The sequence below is a fragment of the Apteryx rowi genome, unplaced genomic scaffold, assembly GCF_003343035.1.
Source record: "Apteryx rowi isolate R43461 unplaced genomic scaffold, aptRow1 scaffold_191, whole genome shotgun sequence".
NCBI lineage: Eukaryota > Metazoa > Chordata > Aves > Apterygiformes > Apterygidae > Apteryx > Apteryx rowi.
In genome coordinates this window covers 567,936-590,693 of record NW_020448208.1, presented here as the reverse complement: position 1 = coordinate 590,693, position 22,758 = coordinate 567,936, and the positions used below count along the sequence as shown (strand labels likewise).

General features: G+C 41.4%; 1 protein-coding gene across 1 annotated transcript; it reads left to right on the top strand.

Moving 5' to 3' along the window:
• Positions 1 to 1,586: 1,586 nt before the first annotated feature.
• HTR1E (5-hydroxytryptamine receptor 1E) lies at positions 1,587 to 2,756 on the top strand. The gene has a single exon (XM_026062678.1). It carries the CDS (start codon positions 1,587 to 1,589, stop codon positions 2,754 to 2,756), a length of 1,170 nt encoding a protein of 389 aa, XP_025918463.1.
• Positions 2,757 to 22,758: the final 20,002 nt, after the last annotated feature.

Below are 22,758 nucleotides of genomic sequence, written 5' to 3'. Positions count from 1 at the left end.
ATTTCTGAATAAGACCATATGTACACAGAGCTAAGCAGCTGACTAGCTTCAGATTCATAATTCCTCATTCAAATTCTTAGTTCCTCATCAGCTTGCATGTGCAACCTCTCTCTCAGAACCTAATCTAAATCCTACTGATGTCAGTGAGGACRGGTTCTACCTCTCCAATTTAGCCTTCTAAAAATCAGGCATGTGTTCTAAATGCAATTATGAAGGAGCCACTTGTAGTCAAAATAGAGAAAGATCAGCATTTCCAGGAAGTGATTCATACCATCTGCCTTAAAGACTTGTCTTAAGCGGGGACAAATGTATTTCTGGCAGTGACTATCTCATTCCATTGCCTGTTGAGGGCACCTACACAGCTAGCCCAGAGGTTTCCTTTCTCTTAGACAAGTGAAGCCAAGGGAAGGGATCTTTCTGTTTATTTTAATGGCAAAAGGTCCAGGCTTTCTGTTTGCTGAGATAAATTACAAATGAGAAAGCAAGGCTTCAAAGGGTACCTCTAGTTGCATCCCACAGATTGCTAACTCAGTCAGCATTTGGATGTATGGAAAAGACATATCAACTTTCTCAAAATAAACTCGTGAAACAAGATTAAACCTTCTTCTTTTTTTTTTTTTTAAGTGTTGTTTGTACTTTGCATCATAGTGGCCTGACTGACAGGGAGCACAATTTGATAGAAATCTCAAAGAAAAGGCGAATGCTTTTTGTCTGTCTCTTCCAAAGACACACTCAGTGGGATATGTGAAATGTCAGAAATAATTAGACAAAACTATATAAGCTCCTAGCAACACTAATGTGCTGTGTAAAAGTGAGTATTTGCTACAAAGCTTTAAACATTTGTTTGAAGGCTGCATGTTAAAGGTAACCTGAGTATTTTTTTAAATACTGTTTCCAAGATATTGATTAAGACAGACCTGGATATGAAAAAGCAGTATGGAAAATTATGAAATGCTGCCATGCCTTTGCTGAAATAGGATGCTCTATTTCTTTTTTCCAAAGATGATATATGGAAGTAATCGATCCTTCTTATATAGCAATTACAATGAAAAAGCAATTACAATGAAAAAGCAGATTTCCTTAGCTCATCATCTGCTGGAGCTTATTTAACAAAGCAGAAGAAGGACTAGCTCCCAGTACCAATAATCAAATAATCAATAAACATAGAAATGTTTGTTGAAAGTGACTTTTGGAGGTCCTTTAGTCCAACTTTCCACTTCAAGTGAGATCTCCAAAGTCAAAGAAAATATACGAGTTTATACCAGAGGGAAATCTGGCCCAAAGTCTTTTTTAGAGGCAAAAAAATAGAAACAGAAACTATGAATGCAAAGAAAAGGGGAAGTAAAGGAGGAGAGGAGAAGAGAAGAAGGAAAAATAGGCCAAGATTTTTATTTGAGGTGGTAGTATTAGAAGTGTAGGATTTCTGCCAAAAAGTGGGATTTTTTTGTAGGTTTGCTAACAGATGTGTTTTTATCTTCTAGGAAAACAATGATCAGGAGAAAACCTGAAAGCTTTGAGCTGCTCTGGTGAATACGAGGATATAAAAAATTTTGCATCTGAAGCACCTCTGTCCCTTTTTCAAATGGATGAGTTCTGAGCGTGGAACTATTAACTACCTAAAGCAGCAACTTCTTCTTTCACTGTGCAACTTGGAGGGGAAAATGAATTTCACAAATTGCACCACTGAAGCCAATGCGGCTGCAAAGCCAAAAACAGTAACTGAAAAGATGCTTGTTACCCTGACCTTGGCCACAATCACAACCCTGACTATGCTGCTGAATTCTGCTGTGATCGCAGCAATCTGCACAACCAAGAAGCTCCACCAGCCAGCAAATTATTTAATATGTTCACTAGCTGTGACAGATTTGCTTGTTGCTGTTCTTGTCATGCCCTTGAGTATCACTTACATAATGATAGATAAATGGACTTTGGGATACTTCATCTGTGAGATCTGGCTCAGTGTCGACATGACCTGTTGCACATGTTCAATTCTTCATCTTTGTGTCATTGCTCTGGATAGGTACTGGGCAATCACAGACGCTATCGAATATGCCAGAAAAAGAACGGCAAAAAGAGCTGGGCTGATGATAGTCACTGTGTGGACTATCTCCATTTTCATATCAATGCCCCCTTTGTTTTGGAGAAATCACCACACTGTCACTGTTCCCAGTGAGTGTCACATTCAACATGATCATGTCATCTACACTATTTATTCCACATTCGGGGCATTTTATATACCCTTGACTTTGATTCTGATCTTGTACTACAGAATTTACCATGCTGCAAAGAGCCTTTACCAAAAACGGGGTTCAAGCCGCCACCTTAGCAACAGGAGCACTGACAGCCAAAACTCTTTTGCCAGCTGCAAGCTCACACAGACATTCTGTGTCTCAGACTTCTCCACGTCCGATCCAACCATGGAGTTTGATAAAATCAATGCATCTGTGAGGATCCCTCCTTTCCAAAATGACCTGGACCTGGCTGGTGACCGGCAGCAGATTTCTACGACACGGGAACGAAAGGCTGCTCGCATTCTGGGACTGATTTTAGGTGCTTTCATTTTGTCTTGGTTGCCATTTTTCATTAAGGAGTTGCTTGTGGGCCTTCATATTTGCACTGTCTCTCCAGAAGTAGCTGACTTCCTGACCTGGCTTGGATATGTCAACTCCCTTATCAACCCTTTGCTGTACACTAGCTTTAATGAAGATTTCAAGCTGGCCTTTAAAAAGCTCATCAGGTGTCGAGAACATACTTAAAAGTACTAGGAGATGATGGTGACATGACTCCTGGCCTTAAGAATGAGTAAAATAATTTGACTCTGTCACCATTTTGCTTGATAAAGGAGATTTTTGTGCTTGCTCATTTGCTTGACTTCTCTTTAGCCTGTAATTCATTCTGCTGTTTTTTACCTCTGGTGTTTTTCATGGTAAAGAGTTTGGAAAAAATTTTGTTCTACAAAGGCACAGATTTTTTAGCAAGAAAACAAAAAAGAAACTATTAGGTATTCTTGTTTAAGGCATTTTGTCTAATCAATGATTCAAAAAAGAAAACAGTATCCACAATTTGTTTATACGTCTTTCATTTAAGAATCAAATGTCTAATTTAACACGCACTGTAGTAATATAAAGGTTTATAAACTGAATCCCATAAATACTTATTCAAAAATTAATAAGCATTTCATGGTCACAACAGTTAAACAGTAAATCTTTACTGTGGCATTTTGAGAAAATTGTAACAGTCATTTAACACCATTTCCAGCTTAGGTCATGGCAGAATAAACTATTCTGTTCTTTCTATACCTGCAGAAATTTAGAGTAAATGTACCATCATAACAGAAAGCAGAGTTCACTTTTTTCCTTTTAAAAATGGATCCCATTTTGTACTCCATGGTATTTGTTTAAGTGGCTGATTGTGTGTAAGATTCCTGAGAGACATCTGTACAGTTTGTTTGGTATCTGAGAAAACAAAGCTAGCAAGTGTCACATGTGTAAGACCAGCTGCACCGCTGACTGGTTACGTTTTTAATATCACTAAACATATCTCTTCAGGTCTCAGGCCTTGTGCCTTAGTCGGCTGTCCAGTGGAATTATTCAGTTTTTCCACCCTTCAGCTGAACCTTGCACTGCAGAACCCCCTGGATCAACCAGTCTCACCCCACAGGCTTACCTGGACATCTTCTCTGCAGGCCAGCGATATACAGTGCTCAGAACAATCTTCTAAAAAATTATTTTTTGTTTGAACAGCAGCAAAAAAAAATAGGGGAAAGGAATGTTTTAGATGATAGCATTCTACATGTCTGCCTTGCCTTAATGCTACAATTCCCAGTGGCACCCTTGTTAGCTTAACCTATGATCGTGCACCTCTAGCAAGATTTCTTAGATCTTGTTCTGGGATTCCTCCAAAGAGTTACTTCCCTTGTCTTGAGAGAGAGAGACAGAGATAGTCATTATTATCCTGCCTTCTGTGCACATGGAAGTAAAAGTGTCCTGGTTCAAACATTTTGGAAATCAGTCAGGCAAGAGGCAAAAATCAAAGCTAAGAATATGKTATTTTCCATTAGTAACTCCTAAGCACTGTTTAAATATTGACTACTTATCTTGAGCCATTATTTTCCTTCCTGTCCATTTCCCTGAACAAATTCTTGTTAAATTATACTGATATACCATACAGAAAATATCACATACATCAACCTGATGTGTAATAGTGAATTATAGTATGGCAGCTTCCAATCCATCAAAACAAATATTAAAGGTAGCAGAAGTGTTGTAGCAGTGCTGGAAACCAGCTCTGAAAAATGCTTTGAAAATTTTTGACATGACAATCATTTTTCTTATCAGGAGTCAAGGAAGTGTAAGTAATGCACGAGTAATAAACTCCAGATGGAGTTGAGAAATTACATCTTTATTTCTACAAGAAAGCATTCGGCTGGAAAGATGCAGTACTGCAAGCAGAGTGTAAATCAAGTCTGAATGTGACAGAAGTGTGACCTACAGCTTACCCACATGCAGTGGGATTCTGCTTTTAAGGACTACCAGTTTTCTATGCTTGAATTTAGGAGATTTATCACCAGTTGTCCTTCTGAAGTTATTGTCACAGCTGCCTTCCCCAACTGCCTTTAGGTTCCATGCTAGCTAATAATAACATCTACAAAGAGGGGAAAAAACAAATCTTAACCCCTGAAAATGTCTTCTAGTGGGGAAGCTGGGAGATCCATTACAGTTTTCCCTTTTTGCAGCTCGTTGGAGTGGAAACTATCCATGGAAACTGGGGAGGAGTGCCCTGACCATACCTATCTATAAAACTTCCAAAGCAACTTCCCAGAGTACCTATGCTACTAGGAGGAAAAAAAAAAAAAGAAAAAAAAAGAATGAAAAAAGACAAGCAATTAAAAGAATAGGAAGTATTCATAAGGACTATTGCAGAACAACTTTATTTTTTCTTTCAGCAAGCTCAATAGAACTGACTAATAAAGGACAAAGACTGTGCATAATTTCCCCAAATAAGGTGATTGCTGCATGGAAGACTGAACATTTGTTGCTAAAAGAGAATAGATTTTAGTGCGTCTTGTGTGGTTCACAGCTCTGCTACAAAGGTACTCAACCACACTACCAATTAGGGAGGGAAAAGTAAATACCCAAGACCGCACTAGCAGGAAGTTTGAGAAAGGCAGTAAGTACAGCAGGACAAAGCACTCAGAAGCCTTCTGATCCATGCTGTGTCTCAGGGGGACCAGGGTACGTCAAATTACGATAAGAGGTAGGGAGGAATAAGGTTCTGCCTCTCTTCACATGAGGCAAGTGATCCTCCTGCTAAGAGCCTGCTGTGGCCCTGACAAAGTAAGCATGGACCTACAGAGAAGACGACRCTTCCCGGATTTACAGGCTTCTGGAATGCACAAATGTCACCATTTCAAAATCAGAGCTGAGGGATTTCCTGAGTGACTTTACCCAGAGTGTGTATGTTGTCATGGCTCTTCTGACCAGGAGAGATGGCCAGATTTTCTCTTTCAGGCTTTGTGTCCTTCCTGTTGCGCCTCTCCTGCAGGCAGAACTAACCTGAGAGCATCTTCAAGGGTGTAACCATGACCACATACTGGGCCCACAGGATCCAATTCCTGCCTCCTCCAAACAGTGCAGATTTATGGCAATGACACCACAGACTTGCACTTCCACAGAGAGTCAGGGACCTGGAGAAAGGAAGTGAAGGATGCTCACTCTGAGTCACTCTGGCCGACACAAGGGCACAAACTGCGCCCCCAGCCAGACTATGAGTGGTCCCCCCTCAGCATTAGATAGACTGCAGCTCTGCCTGGCAACACAGACTATCATGGCCACACAAAATTACTGATGTTGGATGGGATCTCTGGAGTCCAGCTAGTCCAACTTCCACCCCACCATCCCTCAAAGTGGGGCCAAGCTCACAGCTTGAGTCACATCATGTGTTCCTGCTGCTGACACATGTTGGGCAGAGTTACATCTCTCATGCAACAGGCTCTGTAAAGCAGGTGGCTGATGCCTTTGCTTGTTTAAAGATAGAAGTATGGCTAAAGGGCCAGAAATGATGAACATGATCTCCACAGAAGCTATTGTAGGTAGACAGAAATGCTTCAGAGACAGATATGAGAGCTGTAAAATTGAGGAGCTCCATCATCTTCATTTCTATTAACAYTCTTTTTTTCTTTTCTGATCTCCACTACTACCACTCAAGCCACYAGTCAGTGTCAGGTTGAAGACTGTATTTAATTTTAATATTTAGAGGTAATTAACAGGGGAAAAAACAGATGGATGGCTAATTTTTGTGCTTCCCATTCACTGTCAGCTGACTACTGCTTTCCTAATTAAGTCATTAGCTAAACACAGAGCTATGTTTTCTAACAAATACAACTAGACTGATGAAGATGTCCTGTACATTTTCCCCACGCACAGACTCAAAGTTGGGAACAGCTTAAAGGACTGTTTACTTACAACAATTTAATTTGATCAGAAATTACCTGTCAACTGATGGRAATAAAAACTTTCACTAGTCTGGCACTGTTATTTGGCAACTTCATTTTTTCTGTGTTAAACATCTGCTGATTTTACAGAGGGTAATGAGACATTTCCTAAGCTTTGACTTCTTGTCCACAGCAACTGCCCATTCACACCTATCCTGGATCTGCTCCAGCCACGTGGCAGTCTGCAATACAAGCTGTTCCTAGCAAGCACTTAATGACTCACCTGTAGCAAATTCCAAGACCTTCACCATACATCCATCTTCCTTAGCCTCTATGACACATCTTTCCTCCTCAAAGTCTTATTTTCCCTTGATGCTCCCCTTGCTTATTTCTCTTCCTTCCTTTCTTCCTACCTCCCTTGAGAGGTTTCTCCTCCCTCTCTCCCCTCCTCTCTACAGGGGGCTCATACTGACCTGTCTGTTTAGCCCCTCTGCTCTTCCTTTCTACATCTTTTCTGTGTTATTTCTGTGTTAAGTGCTGTTTCCTCCTATACTTACATCCCCAACTCACAATCCAGCCTCTCCGTTTCTGGTTCCCTCTAATCCTTAAATTCAATGTGGTCCTACAGCACTAGTGCTGTAATCAGGATTCTCACGATCATGGACATTCAAGTCTGTCAGGTTTTACTCCCTATCACACGTGCCCAAGTGTCTAGGGCATATCCAGAAGCTTTTCTTTCTGTGTAACCAGCCAGTACGTTGGCATGAGTTCATACATCCCTAGCCCTAAAGACTGCACCCATCTACCAGATAGTCTCCCCCCAACACATAACCTTCAAATGCTATTTTACCTGCTATTTTTATCTGTTACCCTTCTTCTTCACCCTACATTGGTTGTTCCTTTTCTAACACATTAAAATCAATCATATTTTCTCTTTTAGGGACCTGTACTGTCCAGGTAACTGGGTTGCACTCAGCTCCTGCTGGTCTGCCTGTGACAGCTTCAGCTCTCCTATCTGCAAGCTTTCTCTTCATCACCTCCATCATCTCCCCTAGTCCTTGCAGCTGATGGTTTTTTTTTTCCTTCTCAAACCTCCTTCTGCCAYGGCTCTTGAAAGAAAAACAGTCAGCAAGGGCAGTGGAGGGAATACTGTGCACACATCATTTGTCCCTTTTCTCCTTAGGTCCTGCCTCTCAGGGCATACCACCTACTGAGCTGAGCTACATCTCTCTAGTGCGTAGCACATCCAGGACACAGCTACAAAATATAAGAGCTAACTGTGTCCTGAGCCACTTAGCTGTGGCTCGTCCCATCTTCCCTTTAAAGTCTACGGTTCCCCACTGCAATGACATACTGAGCTGATTACAGCATGTGAGATTACTTTTGTTGATCTTCCCAGATAGAGACAGATGACAAGATCGAACCTTTCCAAAAGAGTTTAAAACAGAGTCCCTATTTCACCAAGTTTACATGATGAAAGGCTGTCACTATTCAGACTTCCCTGCCAGGTATCTCAGCTGTCCAGCTTTCTATAGTTTGTCACCTACTATTTTTCTTTGTTGCCTGCAAACTCTTTTCTTTGCATGTACCAGGAGGGAGAAAAAAGAAAAAAAGTGTGGCTTTACTTGGCACAAGAGGTTAAAAGAACAAGGAAGTCTTTTCTAAGGACTCTATTTACGCCCCTCTGTTTACAGCCTCAGTTATCAAAAAGCAAACAGCATTGCAGTGTTGAGGAGAAATACAGACTTCCAACACAAGTGGAGAGATTGTTCATGCATTTTGTGTAGTCTGTTTAACCACTGCAAATTTCAGTGACAGACAAGCTATTTTATGTTCATATTTTACACACCCAAATGATCTGTAAGAATTATCTTAAATTGCTTTATTGTTTAGGTGGACACAGTAGATATTGCAGTATCTTTTATTGGGCTAGCCAATATATTAAAGTTGTAGGACATAAAAGCCCCACGTAACACATAGTCCCTTTGTAATTGCTACCTGTTCTACTCCTAAGGCTATAAAGAAYAAAAAAAATTAAAATTTTTTGAGTTTGGCTAAATGCCAGGTTCATCAGCTGTAAAACCTTTCTTTATAACTCTCTGTTTTAATGGTATGGATGTAATATTGCCAACATTTCCCCCTTCTTCTCTCCCCTCTCCTCCTCCCACTCGAAGATTTTTACTTTTTCATGAACCACATGTAAGTGATCACATGTAGATGATATTTATTATCTGCAGTATGATTAAAATATTCCTTCTCACCCAGGCTAAACTAAACATTTGCTAAATTCATATTAAAATAAACTGCAGATGCTATCCTGTCATGCCTAAGAGCCCTGGAGAACAATTTATAAAATTTCACATGGTTTTATATAGCCCTGCCCAATAATTCTACAATGGATCATCGCTCAGAAAGTATGACTGGAAAGAGTTCCACTAATTTCTTTGAGCAGTGAATCAGCCCTTAAAGGTAAACTTTTAGTGTTGCTACTGTAAGTAAAACATGTAAATACAAATGTGGAAAAATATATGCTACCAAATAATATAAGCCCCTGCTCTAAAAGCTAAGTAAGAATGATTTGTTTCCCACTTTTTCCTTCTTAATCTTGTCTTTCTTCCTCATCTCACCATTTCCTGGTCTGCAGCTCCTGTTCATTATTTCTTTTCTCAGTTTCTTCTCTCTCTCTCTCCTTCCTTTCCACTGCATCCTTCCCTAGCATACAGCTGCATGTTAGTAACTTGTACCAAGATGCCACAAGGAGTGTTGGGACACCCCCTGTATTTCACCCTCTTTCGGTTGCTTGGATCACTTTTTTTTTCTTTTTTTTTTAAATTAGCATACAGATCAGTTCTTTCAAGCTTTCATGGATTAATTTCCTGCATGACAAATTCTCAGCCTCATTTCAATCCAGTGCAAGATCCCGTATCACCGGGGTACTAGAATCGTTTTAAGTACTATGCCTTCAATACCCATTTCACACACCACATGACTGCAAATGGACATATTTCTATAAGGTGAGGCATAAAACATTGTCTCCATGCAACTACACTTTATAAAAGACACCCTTTTCATCAATTCGGAAACAAAAGGTAACTTTTGGGAAGAGGGAGGACAGAATTCATACTCTTTTGAAGAGTGCTGTTTTGCACATAACTTGAAGTGACTCAACTTCTGGCTATCAATTTTAAAAGAACACTGAGAATCAAATCATGAAATCACAAATGCATGCCTGAATTGCCTGCAACAAGCAGAGTGACCTTCCAGTGGACAAGAGAACTTAAACTTGGTCTCATAAAGAACTTTTTTGTACAAAAAATTTGAACAGAGCAGTCATAAGCAGCATTTAAATTAATCTATATTAAAAAAAAAAAAAAAAAAAAAACTTTTCTTTCCAAAGCCTTCCACAACAACCTTTTCAGGGGAATAGGAAGTTCCACATGAATTACTTTCACTTTTCTGATGCCACTTGAAATTATATCTCAATCGTTTATATGAGATACAGCCTGACAAGCTGTTGGAGTTGTGGGATAATCCTCAACAAACTTATTTCTCCAATAAATAAAAAATAAACCTAATACCTCCAGTTTGAGAGTTATTAAATTGGAGAATTTGACCAATAAAATCAAGTCTATCAGCTAGAGCCTTATTTTTATTTATATGTATTCCAATGTAATTCCTTATTCTTTTATTGCTAAATTGCATATGAGCAATAAAAAGAAGAAATAATTTTAAATTTAGCATAACAAGAATATATTCTTTCTCTTATTTTTGCTGTTCTAGCAAAACATTTCCATGTTATGACCAGACGTTCATTCTGAAACAGGCAGAATGAAAAAATTAACCTAGTTAAGTCAAAGAAGTTCATCTAGAATTGTAAAATTTGGTCTGATATTTACACATGCACACATGTCACGCATCATAGTTCCTTAATTTTTTCACTRCAGCAAAACAGGTTATCTGTATTTTTAATACAGGTCAGTAAAAGGTTGTATCCCTCCCTACCATGCATTAAGGGCCAAGAGGCAGAAAGGGACCTAGACCCTGAGTTACAAGGCTGGCGGAAGCTGAGCATCATTTTCCTCTAGCCTGTATGACAAACAACGGCAAAGAAGATATGATGGCAAGGCAGACAGCAGGAACGGCTAAGCCTCATCCCTTGCGGGGTTGTTGTCAKGTGTCAGCTCAGGCTAAAGCTTGGGACGCAGCATTGTGACCAGCAGTACTGCAATTAATGCAGCAAGGACGGGCTAGCACATGTCACAGGAATGCCTTCACTTTGCTCAGTTGACCTGCTCTTCATCATCAAACTCTTCCTTGCACTGAGTGGAGTCAGGTACGTAACCCACGGGGGTAATAACAGGCCACCTCATCCAAGTGGGAAAACAGCCACACCAAGAGCAATCTCTAAACCTCCCTGTTCCCTAAAGCAGATGAACAGCTCCACAGAGCTAGACACTAACAGGTGGGAGAGCCTGTACRAACCCACTGTACAAGAAAGTACTGGGATTCTCCATATCCATTGATCCTGACTGGAAACAAGGCATTTGTCTAATACAAATTGTTTGGACTAACAAAGGTACTGACAATGCATAAAAGTATATTAAGGTTACTGAGAATAAACATAGCTCATAAGCACAAATCGAGGCAAATGGTGGCCATGCCAGCTAGTATTGATCATCAAGACCATTAAAAAGTTACACTAACAAAATTAAAGAGGGAACTAATAACACCTGCCACTCCATGACAGCCATTAACACAGAGCACAACAGCTGGGCCTCCAGATAGATTCCACACCGGTGACCAAGATCCACAACAGCAACAGTTGCCAAGGCCGTATCAGTCTTTAAAGGGCCTGTTTTTGTGACATTAGCTTCTCAGCTCAGAAATGCAATAGAGACCAAATGCCCTTCCTCCACCAGGCTGAGGAACAGCATCCTGTTGTTATTGCAGCCTTTAAGCAGCAACAGACCAGTGTCCCTGCTGCTCTCCTCCCTCCAGGTGGGCAGGAATATGAGATAAGGAAATTTCCCTCACAGCTGACTCCTTAGCTCTCCCTTAAATGTGCCACGTGGTAAACACCAAGACCAGCTGTAGCACTCAGCAGCAGGTAGGCACGTAAAAGACAACTGAGATAGCTCACAGGGGGAACAGAGTACACTGAGCAGTTCCTGTTGGTTCTTCCAGCTGATTTACACTATCTCTCCTCCTTCCACATCACTGTTTATTCCTTTTCTTCTCCCTCTTTGGGAAATCAATTGTTATTGATGGGTCCTGATGGAGCCAGAACAATCACCCCAAATCAATGGGGATGACTAACTACACAGAGGCTGGAGACCCACTAGGCCAGTTGCACTCCCTTCAGAGACATTTCTGTATTGTAGAATCAGCCTCTAGGGTACCTCCTGAAGGAGATTGCTCTGAGAGGACAAAGTTTTAAGCAGCTCTGGATCATGGTGATCTGCTAGTCATGTTAATTTTATATATATACACACACATATATATTTTATACATATGCATATATATCATCTTTCTTTCTAAAGAATTTCAACTGATTTTGCAAACTATGGAGAACACAGAGAGAGATGCTTTTATCACTGAGCTAAGGACCTTAATGTAATGTTTGAGAGAAGATACAAATCTATGCAGAGAAGGCAGGGACAGGGTGAGAAATAATTAGTGTTGACCCTTTTTGGAGAACAGGTTTGCAAGCAAGGAGAGTACGTGAACAACAGTTCTCATACAATACATAAAAATACAGTATTGGAGCCCTTGGATCTAGAAAGTTGTTAGTTGTTGCTCACTGATTTCCAATCTAACTAACCATAACAGTTTTCAGTTTTAAATCAATCATGCATAGCTGTAGAGAAGATGAGTCTAAAAAAGATCATTCCAAACTTCACTTACTGTTGTACACATCTGACAGACGATTAAAAACATGCACAACATGTTTTAGATGCATCTCCTTGTGCACACAGCTTAAAGATTTCTGCTCTTGCAAAATAAACAGACATTAAACTATCCATTTTTCTTGCACGCCCATAAAATTTGGTCCTTGATCCAAAGTCACATGAAGTCAGTTGCAGACTTGGTATTGTCTTTACCTGGTGTTGAATCATTCTCTTGATGTGCAAAATTTCATGGTAGTTTTGAAGGTTGCTTGAAAACTTGACTGATAATCTGCCTTTCAGAGTTACAATAACCAACATTGTCTGAATGCCAGTTATTTTAGAAGAGAGATCTTTTCTTCTTTCCATTTCTCTATTTCCTCCCTCTTCCCCAAGTTCTCCCATTATTCTATCAGACTAATACTTCAATGTGGATCATTACCTTAGAGATCCAATAGGTCAGTTCTACTTCATCATCATTATATATGCTAGAATATACTTTTCACAACCTGTTAGCCARAAGTCACAGAAAATATGAGCGGAAGGATGTGAAACACTGGCCAGAGGCAACATACCAAGAAGGAGGGTTGATTTGCCCTCTTGATTTGCTCTGTACATGTTCTCATTGTGTTTCTCAGCAATTCTGTGTCTCCATAAGAGTATTCTGCACTTTGTGCTATTCTGAGATCAACATTTCTGGCACTGAAATGACAGAAGGAGAGCTAAGAAAACTAAAGAAATGACAGGTAAAAGGTATTATGCTTTTACACACATGCACGCACCATTAGGGACAGAACTACCATCATCAGCATGAAAACCACGAGCTTCTGTCATCTGAGTTAAAAGGCATCCTTTTCTAATAAGATTTGCCTACTTCACAGGCCACCAGCTAGAGGAAGGCATAATTTCATACACCCACACAGATCCCTAGAGCAGAAGGCAGAGGTAGGCTGCCCAGTCCCAGCCCAGGCCCCCAAATTAGGCTGTCACTGAGCAAACAGGCTCTGCGCTGTTACCCCCACAGCAGCTTGTCAGACAGACTCCTCTCACCTTGGGCACTGACATAGCTCAAGTTTGATTTTAATTCATAGTTGTCAAGTACTGCCTTCCCTGCATAGGAATGTGATTGCAGACTGGAGACGGTACCTCGCTGGGAAAGCAGGCGTATGAAACTGAGCCTCCTGCCAAAGCCTGGTCCTCATTCACCCAGCCACGATGGGCTTTGCCAAGAGCCCAGAGGTGCTGGATGTGGGGCTAAGCGTGTTGTTCCCTTGTGTGCCATAAGCTAGAGAAACAACACTTTTATCCAACTTGAGCTTGACCTTGGGTTTCCCTCTTGCAGTTGACATCAGGTATTTTCTGCAAAATCGCTAGAGATAGTTTGATTCGAAAAAGCAGCCAGCGAACAGTCCTGCCAAGCACACCCTACCAGATTCAAAAGCACAGCCACCATCCCCAGGGCCATGCCAGATGTCATGAATGGCACAAGCCCTGTGCTAGGGCAAGCAGCGGGAAGGTACCAGCTGCACACCCAGCATGGCCATGAGCAGCAGGAAGCTGAAAACTTCCATTTGTCAGGGTGGCCATGAAACATTCACCTTTGGAAACATTTTTAAATACCCAAAACGCTCTGCAGCACAGAACAAGTGTCTGTGCTGGATATACAGTACCCCAGAGGGAGTTTGGGCTGAAAAAGAAAAGCTAATGTTTATTAAGTTAAGAATTAAGTTCTGCTTATTAAGAGGGTTTGTGTCAAAAACAGGCTTCAAATATCACTTGTTAGACATATAACTTGCTAAACATGACTAAAAATTAACATGTACGAGCCTAAAAACCAAGCAAATCTCATTGAAAATGTTCATTGAAATCAGCAAAAAAAATGTTTTTTTTAAAGACTTTTTTGAACCAAGTGGTAGCAAACAGCTTGGACATGGTCTGGAGATGAATCTGTTCCAGTAGCTCTTCACTTATGTTGATGAATTATCTCTATACCCTAACTTTTCCAGTTACTTTACACTGAATATTTTCCAGTGGTACTTTTCAGGCTTTTTACCAACTTAGTGCACACATTGTTTTGACTGTTCATCAGGTGTGTCAGGCACATGGTTTTTCAAGTCAGTCTTTTTATTTTTCCTGGTAAACTGCAATTTCATGATATTTTTTATCTATCTACCATTTTATGTAAGGTGATTGACAAATGATCATCTTAAGTAGCCACATTAGTTAAAGAGCAAAATCCAAAAGCTCCCGTCCTCTGACTGGCTCTACAGCAGCTTTGCCACTTATTTTTCTCATTCCTGACAACATAATTGCTACATTATGCCTTATATGAAGCTCATTTTCCTCCTAGAGCAAGAAAGGTAGCACTTGATTTTGCGGATTATGGACGTTTCAATGATCCAAAGTTTTTTGGTGCCCAACTCATAAACTTACTGTTTTCTGAAGCCAGATATGAAAGTTCTGGTCATTTCATGTGACCCTTTGCTTAAAAAGGAGATGGCATAGATCTGAGTGTCTCTTCACCAGCTGGTGTAAAATGAATTGAAATTTCATATGGTCAAGATCACATTGTATCTCAGCCCTACTGCTACTGAGGTGGGTAGCACAAGAGGGATAACGATAAATGTCTGGAATGGGTTAAATGAGATTWGGCTGCAGATGAAGACAACAAAATTTAGATGTCTACTAAGAAATTCTTACAYGTGTGCTAGGTCTACAAGCTCCATTACAGGTAAGAGGGATCTTGTCCAACACAGTCTTTGGAGCCTGGGGTTGTGATTCATTTCAGCCTGAAACACACACCTGGGGTCCAGATATGACACAGGCCTTACAGGAGATCTGTGCCTTTCTGAAGGCACAGCCGGAAGCCTTCAGGTCACTGCAGGGCACTTCAAATATTAGATGCCTGGTTCTCTGGCTCCAAAGGGAGCTTGGATTCCTGTCTTATCTGTAGACAACTACATGCATACATTCAAACTCTGAAACTTTGTCATCCAAGAATCAGTTTTCTAGTTTGACCTTTTTAAAATAAAGTCTCTAAAAAACACCCTCAGTGTGAGCAACCCATCTGCTAGAGTGAGACAGTTGTTTTCTTTTTCCCACTTAGCACTTGCTTTGGTCCTTCTCTGAGTCACATAAAAATATTTCCTACCTCACTTCTTCAAAATGGTCATGTGTAGAGCAACAGGCTGCTGGACGCAGCAAGGCTACCCAAGGAAATAAATGTTCAGATGAAGGAAATAAGCCACCTTTTTATGCAGTGAATACATGAGCACATAGGGAATGCAAATAAAGTCAAGCTTATATGTCACCTAATATCATGCTAAAGACCTGCAAACCTGGAGGTAAAAATATGCTTCTGCACAAAAAAAATAAAAGCTCTGTTCTTGCAGCCAGGGCAGTGCAGTCTTCTCTGCTCACAGGCTCCTCTGCTACATGTGCAAGTGTTACCACAATTTTCCTGGTGGATATCTTTTTAACTGATGGTAACTCTGTTGTTGAAATATTTGCTAACATACTGTATAAAATAAATCCTGGATCTACAGACAGAGAAAGGAGATGCAAATATGTAGCAGAAAAACCTCGCCTTTGCAATAGCTATGAATTGTGTATGACTTGCATCCTCATGCGGCTGTCATTGAGTACAGTCTGGTTTGCACAGCTATGCAAGAGAGAGGCAGAAGTGATGTGAGGAGCAGCATGCTTAGGAGATCAGTCTCCAGGACCATGACTTCACTGCTGTGTCAGGTTGTCCCAACAATATCAACATTGCTTGACAGCTGGGGCAATATCAGTCACAACAGCTACCCCACAAGCCTTTTTAACACTCTAGCTAGGTTCCCTTCCTCATCTCATCTTTAGTATGAGGCTCATGCCTGCCCCACAGACTCCTAATCCTGCTGTGTCAGTCTCCCACATAGGTCACAAAGGGAGAGAAAAGGGCAGGATTCCTACATAGCCCAGGCATGTAGGGAGCCATGCCACAATGCTGTCATCTATATTGCARATACCTCAGGAGTATCTTAAGGAGCTGGAGTCCCAGCACTGGCACCAGCAACAGCCCTCTTTCATACATGAAAAGCATGGTCCATTGCTGGGAACTGTTGCTACAATTCATAGACCCACCAAGTCTTGACAGTTATGGACGCATTCCTAGCAACTTTGTGATATTACACTGTCCTCCACTGGTTTGAGGATGTAGATCTTCGTGATCCTGGGCCCGGATCAGCCACTAACTTTGTAGTGGCAGCACACCAATGTCCAACCCTCAGTCACAGTCCAGATGTAGGCAATCATTCTCTTCTGAAAGCTGGTCACAGTTTCCTTGCCCAGGCCCCCAAGATTAGGAGTTCAACATCAGTGAGTTCATGGTGGCCATCCTCATCATGGAGGTCTACAAGCCATATTGCCATCCACTCCCTCTCCTACTCCTTCCCTTCTGTCACAGCCCAAGCCTCCCTACCCTCTTCCATGCAAACAACATGCCTGACTATTTTGGAGACATTGACTGGATACCTATCCCACCCAGTATCCCTCAATGGGAAGCTGTGATTATTGTGATTATAAGAGGAACAATTTCTTCATACACTGAGTCCCCAACAGCCTTTGCCACAACATGAACCTCATTTGCAAATACAATGCTTGCATACTCTGGAATGCTGGTTTCTCTCTAAGATGTGTATTTATACTGACATCTGTGGTGTAATTTTGATGACATTTGCTGACTTTGGCAGCAATAGCACAAACCCATGACTGCCTCTATTTCTGCCATCCCAGCARTCATGATGGTTACTGGGAGACTGACTGCATTTTTACTTCCCGCCAGATGCCTGTGAAGCACATATTCTGGTGACTGAAGGGGAGCTAATACTAGCTATAAAATCAGCCAGTGCAGAGAAGGCCAAATAGACTACTGTGATCAAACTTTTCATTTCATRTACTGCATAAAAACAGAGGGAACTAGATGCTGAGTGTATGAAAGTGGAGTGGACACTGTAAAGGGCCCTTGTGCAGGCAACTGACCATCCTGGACACAGCTTTGGTAGATGTGGCTCCTATAAGGAATATACATCACATCACCTGAGGCTCTGTTCAAAAGCCCAGTAAGAGAGGGAAAGTCAGAAACCACAAAGAGCACACTGGGAAATGGTCTTACCGTGCATAGGGCAGCATCAGGAAGTTGCTGTCCATATTACACCACTCAGGCCTTACAAAAAAAAAAAAAAACTCAGGTCTTTAGAAAATGTGGGCACCATATGAGCCACTTTATAATGTTAGAAACCACAAATGTTACACCCATACCTTTTAAAACAGAGTTCCTAAATGCATTCCACAATCCTTCACTTCATTTTAGGATATTAACACCAATTATAATGAAGTGTTAATCTTGTGGCTGTTAGGCTTATTGTGTGTATTTGCAGGGATCTAAACAGTCTAACAAATACATTGGTGTGGTGTTGATGCCGAGAGACTTGTCTGTAGTGAATAATTCATCTCAGACAGTCAGGGAATTAGAAGAGCCTCATGCATCCCCCAAGCTCAATGCAGGGTCACCTACAGCTTTGTCACTTCTGAAAAATGCTTGTTCAATCTGTTCTTAAAGCCCTCCTGTGATGGAGATGCCTTAGTTTCCTCAGACAGCCTACTCCTCTGCTTTGTTTCCTTCACCATAGAAAGTTTTATTCACTATCTAACCTGAATCTCCCTTGCTGCAATTGGAGACAAAGAGGAAAAAACGCACTATTATTGGCAGCAAATACTGAACCTGTATTACTCGACAATTCTTTCTTTTTTTTCTGTTTATGTCATGTCCACAAACAGATTGCAGCTATTTGGAGGTTATAGTCAGAAAACTGTCTCTCAAAGTATCATGTATTTTTAAGGCTTCCAATCTGAAGGCTGCAGCTTAGCTGCAATTACTCACAGACACCCAATACCTCTTCTGCTCAGCTCAGCTGTGCAAAAAGGCACTGATACTTGTATTCCGGTTTCCTCTGAGAATGTTTGCTGACAGCAAATTTCAAATTTGCTTAATATTAACATTTGCTGAGTAAACTTTGGCAGCACAAAAATATATGGGAAGCAAGCCAAAAAATTTGGCTGAGGACAGACATTTGGTGTTCAGTGCAAGAAACCACACGCTGCTAACTGAGGTCTGTAAAGCCAATCTTCACCATCTCTTACTTGCGCCCTCACCCAGCTACAGCCTCCTGAGCTGCCGCAGCACTCAGCTTCCTTCCTCTTTGAACTGGCTCTTCCTCCCTTCTACCCTCGAGACCCAGCTGCCACCTCCTCTAAGTACCACCACCTCTTCTTCCTCAGTGTCCACGTCTTTGTCTCAAGCCCCAGCAGTGACACAGCAGAGCCCAAACTAGCAAGCCCCGCACAGCACAGTAGGGCAGGCACTACTCTAGCATCATGACGTATGATGGTGGCAGGACTATGAGAAGCACCTCACTGGTGAGGGATTGGTGCTGTAGTGGTGGGATGCCACTCAAGTGGGGTTTGTTCCACCTAGTTTTTGCCATCCAGAAATGAGGCACCTGAGCTACTCACCTAGTCTTCCCCATTAGACAACATGGAGACAAATCACTCCTGTACAGGGGACTGTCTCTCTCCATCGGTTATAGAGGTAGCCCAGGCATCTAGTTTTTAGTCAGAGGCAAATTAAACAAATGCTATTTACAATGAAAGGAAATATTTTCCATTAGCAATGGCAAAGCATGGGATTTCACACGGTTTCCAACAAAATTCTAACAAGAACCAGAGCTGAACAAAATACGACTGTCTTATACCTAATGCTGAAGAGGTCAAGGTCAATATCAAAGCCTCACTGCACAGGCAATTAGCTTTTCTAAAGATGCTTGTTTTTCTGCAGATCACAAGGAGCCTGAGACCAAAAATTCATAAGCTCCTCTACAGTGAAACTGAGTACCATCAACTTCCTCTGAAATCAATAGGAGTGGAAAGCAACAAGAAGCCAGCCCATATTCAATATGCAACTTAGAATGACACGACTTCTTTTTATTCCTCTTTAGCTAAGTGCCTACCACAAGAAGTACTTATGAGTATGAAATGCTCCATATAGTGTGCATTTAACTATCAAAATACTCTTCAGCAACTTTTATCTCAGGAAAGAAGTATTCCAGGAAACAGACCGCTTAAACAAGCATGTGTTTACCAGAAAAAGAAGTGACCTTTAGCAGCAAGAGAAATCTCTTCTGAAGATCTCTGAGCTACAGGCTTTACAGCTGGTGCTTTTCATGTGTCTCATATACATGCATGAAAAAGTTGCTTTTCATTTAAGTACAAGAACCCTTTAAATAAAAYAACTATTTATGTTCATGTGGCATTCTCATATATCTCAGGCAGGAACAAAGGAAGGAGAGCACAAGTGGTTTCTACCTCCTGCCTCCCTGTTCAGCAAACAGATGGGACCACAATCCAGGCACTTAGCAAGTCTAGGACTGACTTTAACAATAGCACTAGCCTTTCTCATTTTAGTCTGTGTACATTCTTGCTTTATGTATGCTGGGTGGCAGAGCCAGTCAGATTCAAGAGAAAGCATATCCACGCATCTAGGACTGGATAGGATTTCCAGGTCTGCCCACGATGTTGTCTCCCAAGTATTGTGTCACGTCGTCTCTTTTACAAACTGATCACACGCCACCTTAGACTAGTTCCCCTGCTACTTTGTCCCCCTTCAGAATAGGAGGCTCTTCCAAAACCTCACTGATTTGACAGTGTGAGCTGGTGGGAACTAAGAGCTCCTCAAACCATGGGCTGGGAGGGGGCCCCTCTTCAGCAGTCATCTTGTGGCATTACAGAACTGGCCTTGCCTTTACATTATGAATTTCTGATCTAGCAAAACCTTACTAAATGGACAAACATGACAGTTCACTCTTCAGTTTCTAGTTCTTCACAGGGCTTGGAGTACTGCAGTGCTTGCTTAAACATAGCCTAAGCAATCACAACTACAGAGAGCATAATGTCACTGGGAAGCTGGGGGACTGAGTGCTCTATGATGCATCCTTCTTCTTCAAATAAATTTAGCACAGTTCCCCCAAATTAACTCCCAGAAATTGGTAGCTAGGCAAGTGAAGACACCTATTGTCCCAAAGTAGCTAAGCCTTCCCTGTACACTGAGCAGCCACTTCTTCACTCCAGACCAGGTACAAACCAAGGCAACTACAAGGTTTTCTGCATCATGCCAGCACACCATGACTTCCGTGGCACTGTGTTCACATATCCCAGGGATCTCTCCCACCTCTGTCCCCCTGTAAGGGACAGTGAAATTCCATCATGTATGCATGTTACAATGGAAAAGACCTGGGTTTGTCTCTCCCCATCCTTGAACCACAGAAGCAACACAGGGAGAAAACTTGGGTGCATTTGCTAGTGATCCAGAGGAAAGTTTGGGTTTGACCACTTTTCAGAGCCTCTTKGCAGAAGTATAAATGAGATCTCAGCATACATGGTAGCAGAGAATCACATCCTTTGTGTTCCCTCTTGTTGCAGAAGAGCAAGAATGTGTCCCTACACCTGCCTCACATAAGATTTACCTGTAATGATCAACACTTAAACTAGCACAAGCTTCAAAAATGTTCCAGATGTTATGAGTCTATCCACACTAACTAGAATTTCTGTTTAAACAGCACCCCACTTTACAGCCCAGCAGTAAATCCCCACTCAATCCCCAGTGTCCTGGGCTTTCTGAATGTAGACACTGAGCATGTTCAGGGCCTCAGAATATCCTGAAGACAGAAGTAACTCTTTTTCCTTATGGATATGAGCAACATGAAGAGAAAAGCTGCCAGTCCCTCTCAGAACGCTCTCCTGATATGCTGCTCACACAACACTGCATTCATACTGGTGGCAGGCCAAGATGAGCCTGCAGAAAGTCCACAAAACAACATTTACTAGAGATAAAATGTTTTCCTTTCTCTTTACCTTTTATCTATTTGTCCTGTCTCATTAATCAAGAGTCTGGAGCAGGGAGAGTTTCTTGTCAGTACAGCACCTAATACATTTGGTTATCACTGACAATAGATTCTACCATAATGGCTGGCAATGGCACTGAATAAGTAAGGCATGCTAAGATTTCATGAGTTGTCCCAAATATACTGTTTAATAAAAATATCCTGTGCATACTTCAGTATGTATTTTAGCTGAAATCTACAATAATAATTACTGTATTTCAGCTGAAATAGGTAAATATGGGTATGTCTATCCATCCCACTTGAACCTACTAATTTAACATACAATGTGAACTTCTCTATAGCTTTTAATGCTGTCATAAAATGCCACTGTGACTGCCAAAATCTCAGCATCAAGAAACCTGTCACCCTCATCCTCTAAATCTCTTACCAGAGACCACTGACTCATTTCTGGTGGTGGATTTAGCTGGAGTAGCTGTAGCCCCTATATGTGGCCCCCACCTCTCTTCTGTAGGTTGCCATCCCTGATGTGGAGAAGGCTTAAGGGGACAAATATCTGCTCTTGCACAGATGCAGTTTACAGTTCAGTAAATTAATAATGTATATCATCTAGCATTAATGCAACTATATACATTTTTCTCTGCTTCCTACATGGCAGCACAGTGCAGTGTCAGTTGCAACTAGTGGCAATTTAAAAGGATATCAAAAACAGCCTAGAATGACCTTGTTTCTTAAAGTCCATTTTCCCCCTTGGAGAAAGAAAACAAAAAGGAATCTATTTCAGGCGATTTTCAATACAAACCAGCAGCATGGCCCTCAGCCAGTCATGCTTTGGGTATTTTGAAACAGCAGCCTTCCCAATTAACCTCAGTGTTAAATTACTAGTGTTTATTTGTCAAATCTTAGCAGTTCCTTGAAAACAGTTTTTGTGAAACAAACGGTAGTGACACTGTGAAAATGTGTTTTCAAAACTGGCAGAGTCCCCAGAAAATCACAGTCCAGGCTTCATTTGTGGCTGCAGCAGCAACAGGAAAGCAAATGACTTCATGAAGTGTCACTTAGAGTTTGGCTTCATTTGCACTGCAGTAGAGCATTGTCAGTGGCATTTGCTGGGAAAGTTCTGCACACAATTTCTAGCCAGGCATATTGATGCACTTTCTAGCAAGGAAGCAGGAAAGGTTTCCTAATTAAAAATTTAGTGGCCAGCCACAAAACAGCAACTTCTCATGCAAGCTCTTCCATCCATCCTTGATGGACTGGCCTCTGATATACTGACCTTCTACAGGGAAAACGTTTCAGCTCTGGATTTCTCTTGACAAAGAAACACAGTGTAAAATGCTGTGGTCCTCTTCTATAGTGGGAAGAGCCTTCCAGAGGGCAATCTGATATGGCTCATTGTCCCATGGAKTTAATTAGGATCAGATCCCTCAAAGTGCTTAGGGTCTGGGATGCTGACCAGTGAAGCACCTAAACTTTGGATGTGGTGGTGCTGCTGCAGACAAAT

Bases quoted from the DNA above. Each gene is read 5' to 3' on its own strand.
- HTR1E (XM_026062678.1), top strand. From the start codon at position 1,587: ATGAGTTCTGAGCGTGGAACTATTAACTACCTAAAGCAGCAACTTCTT.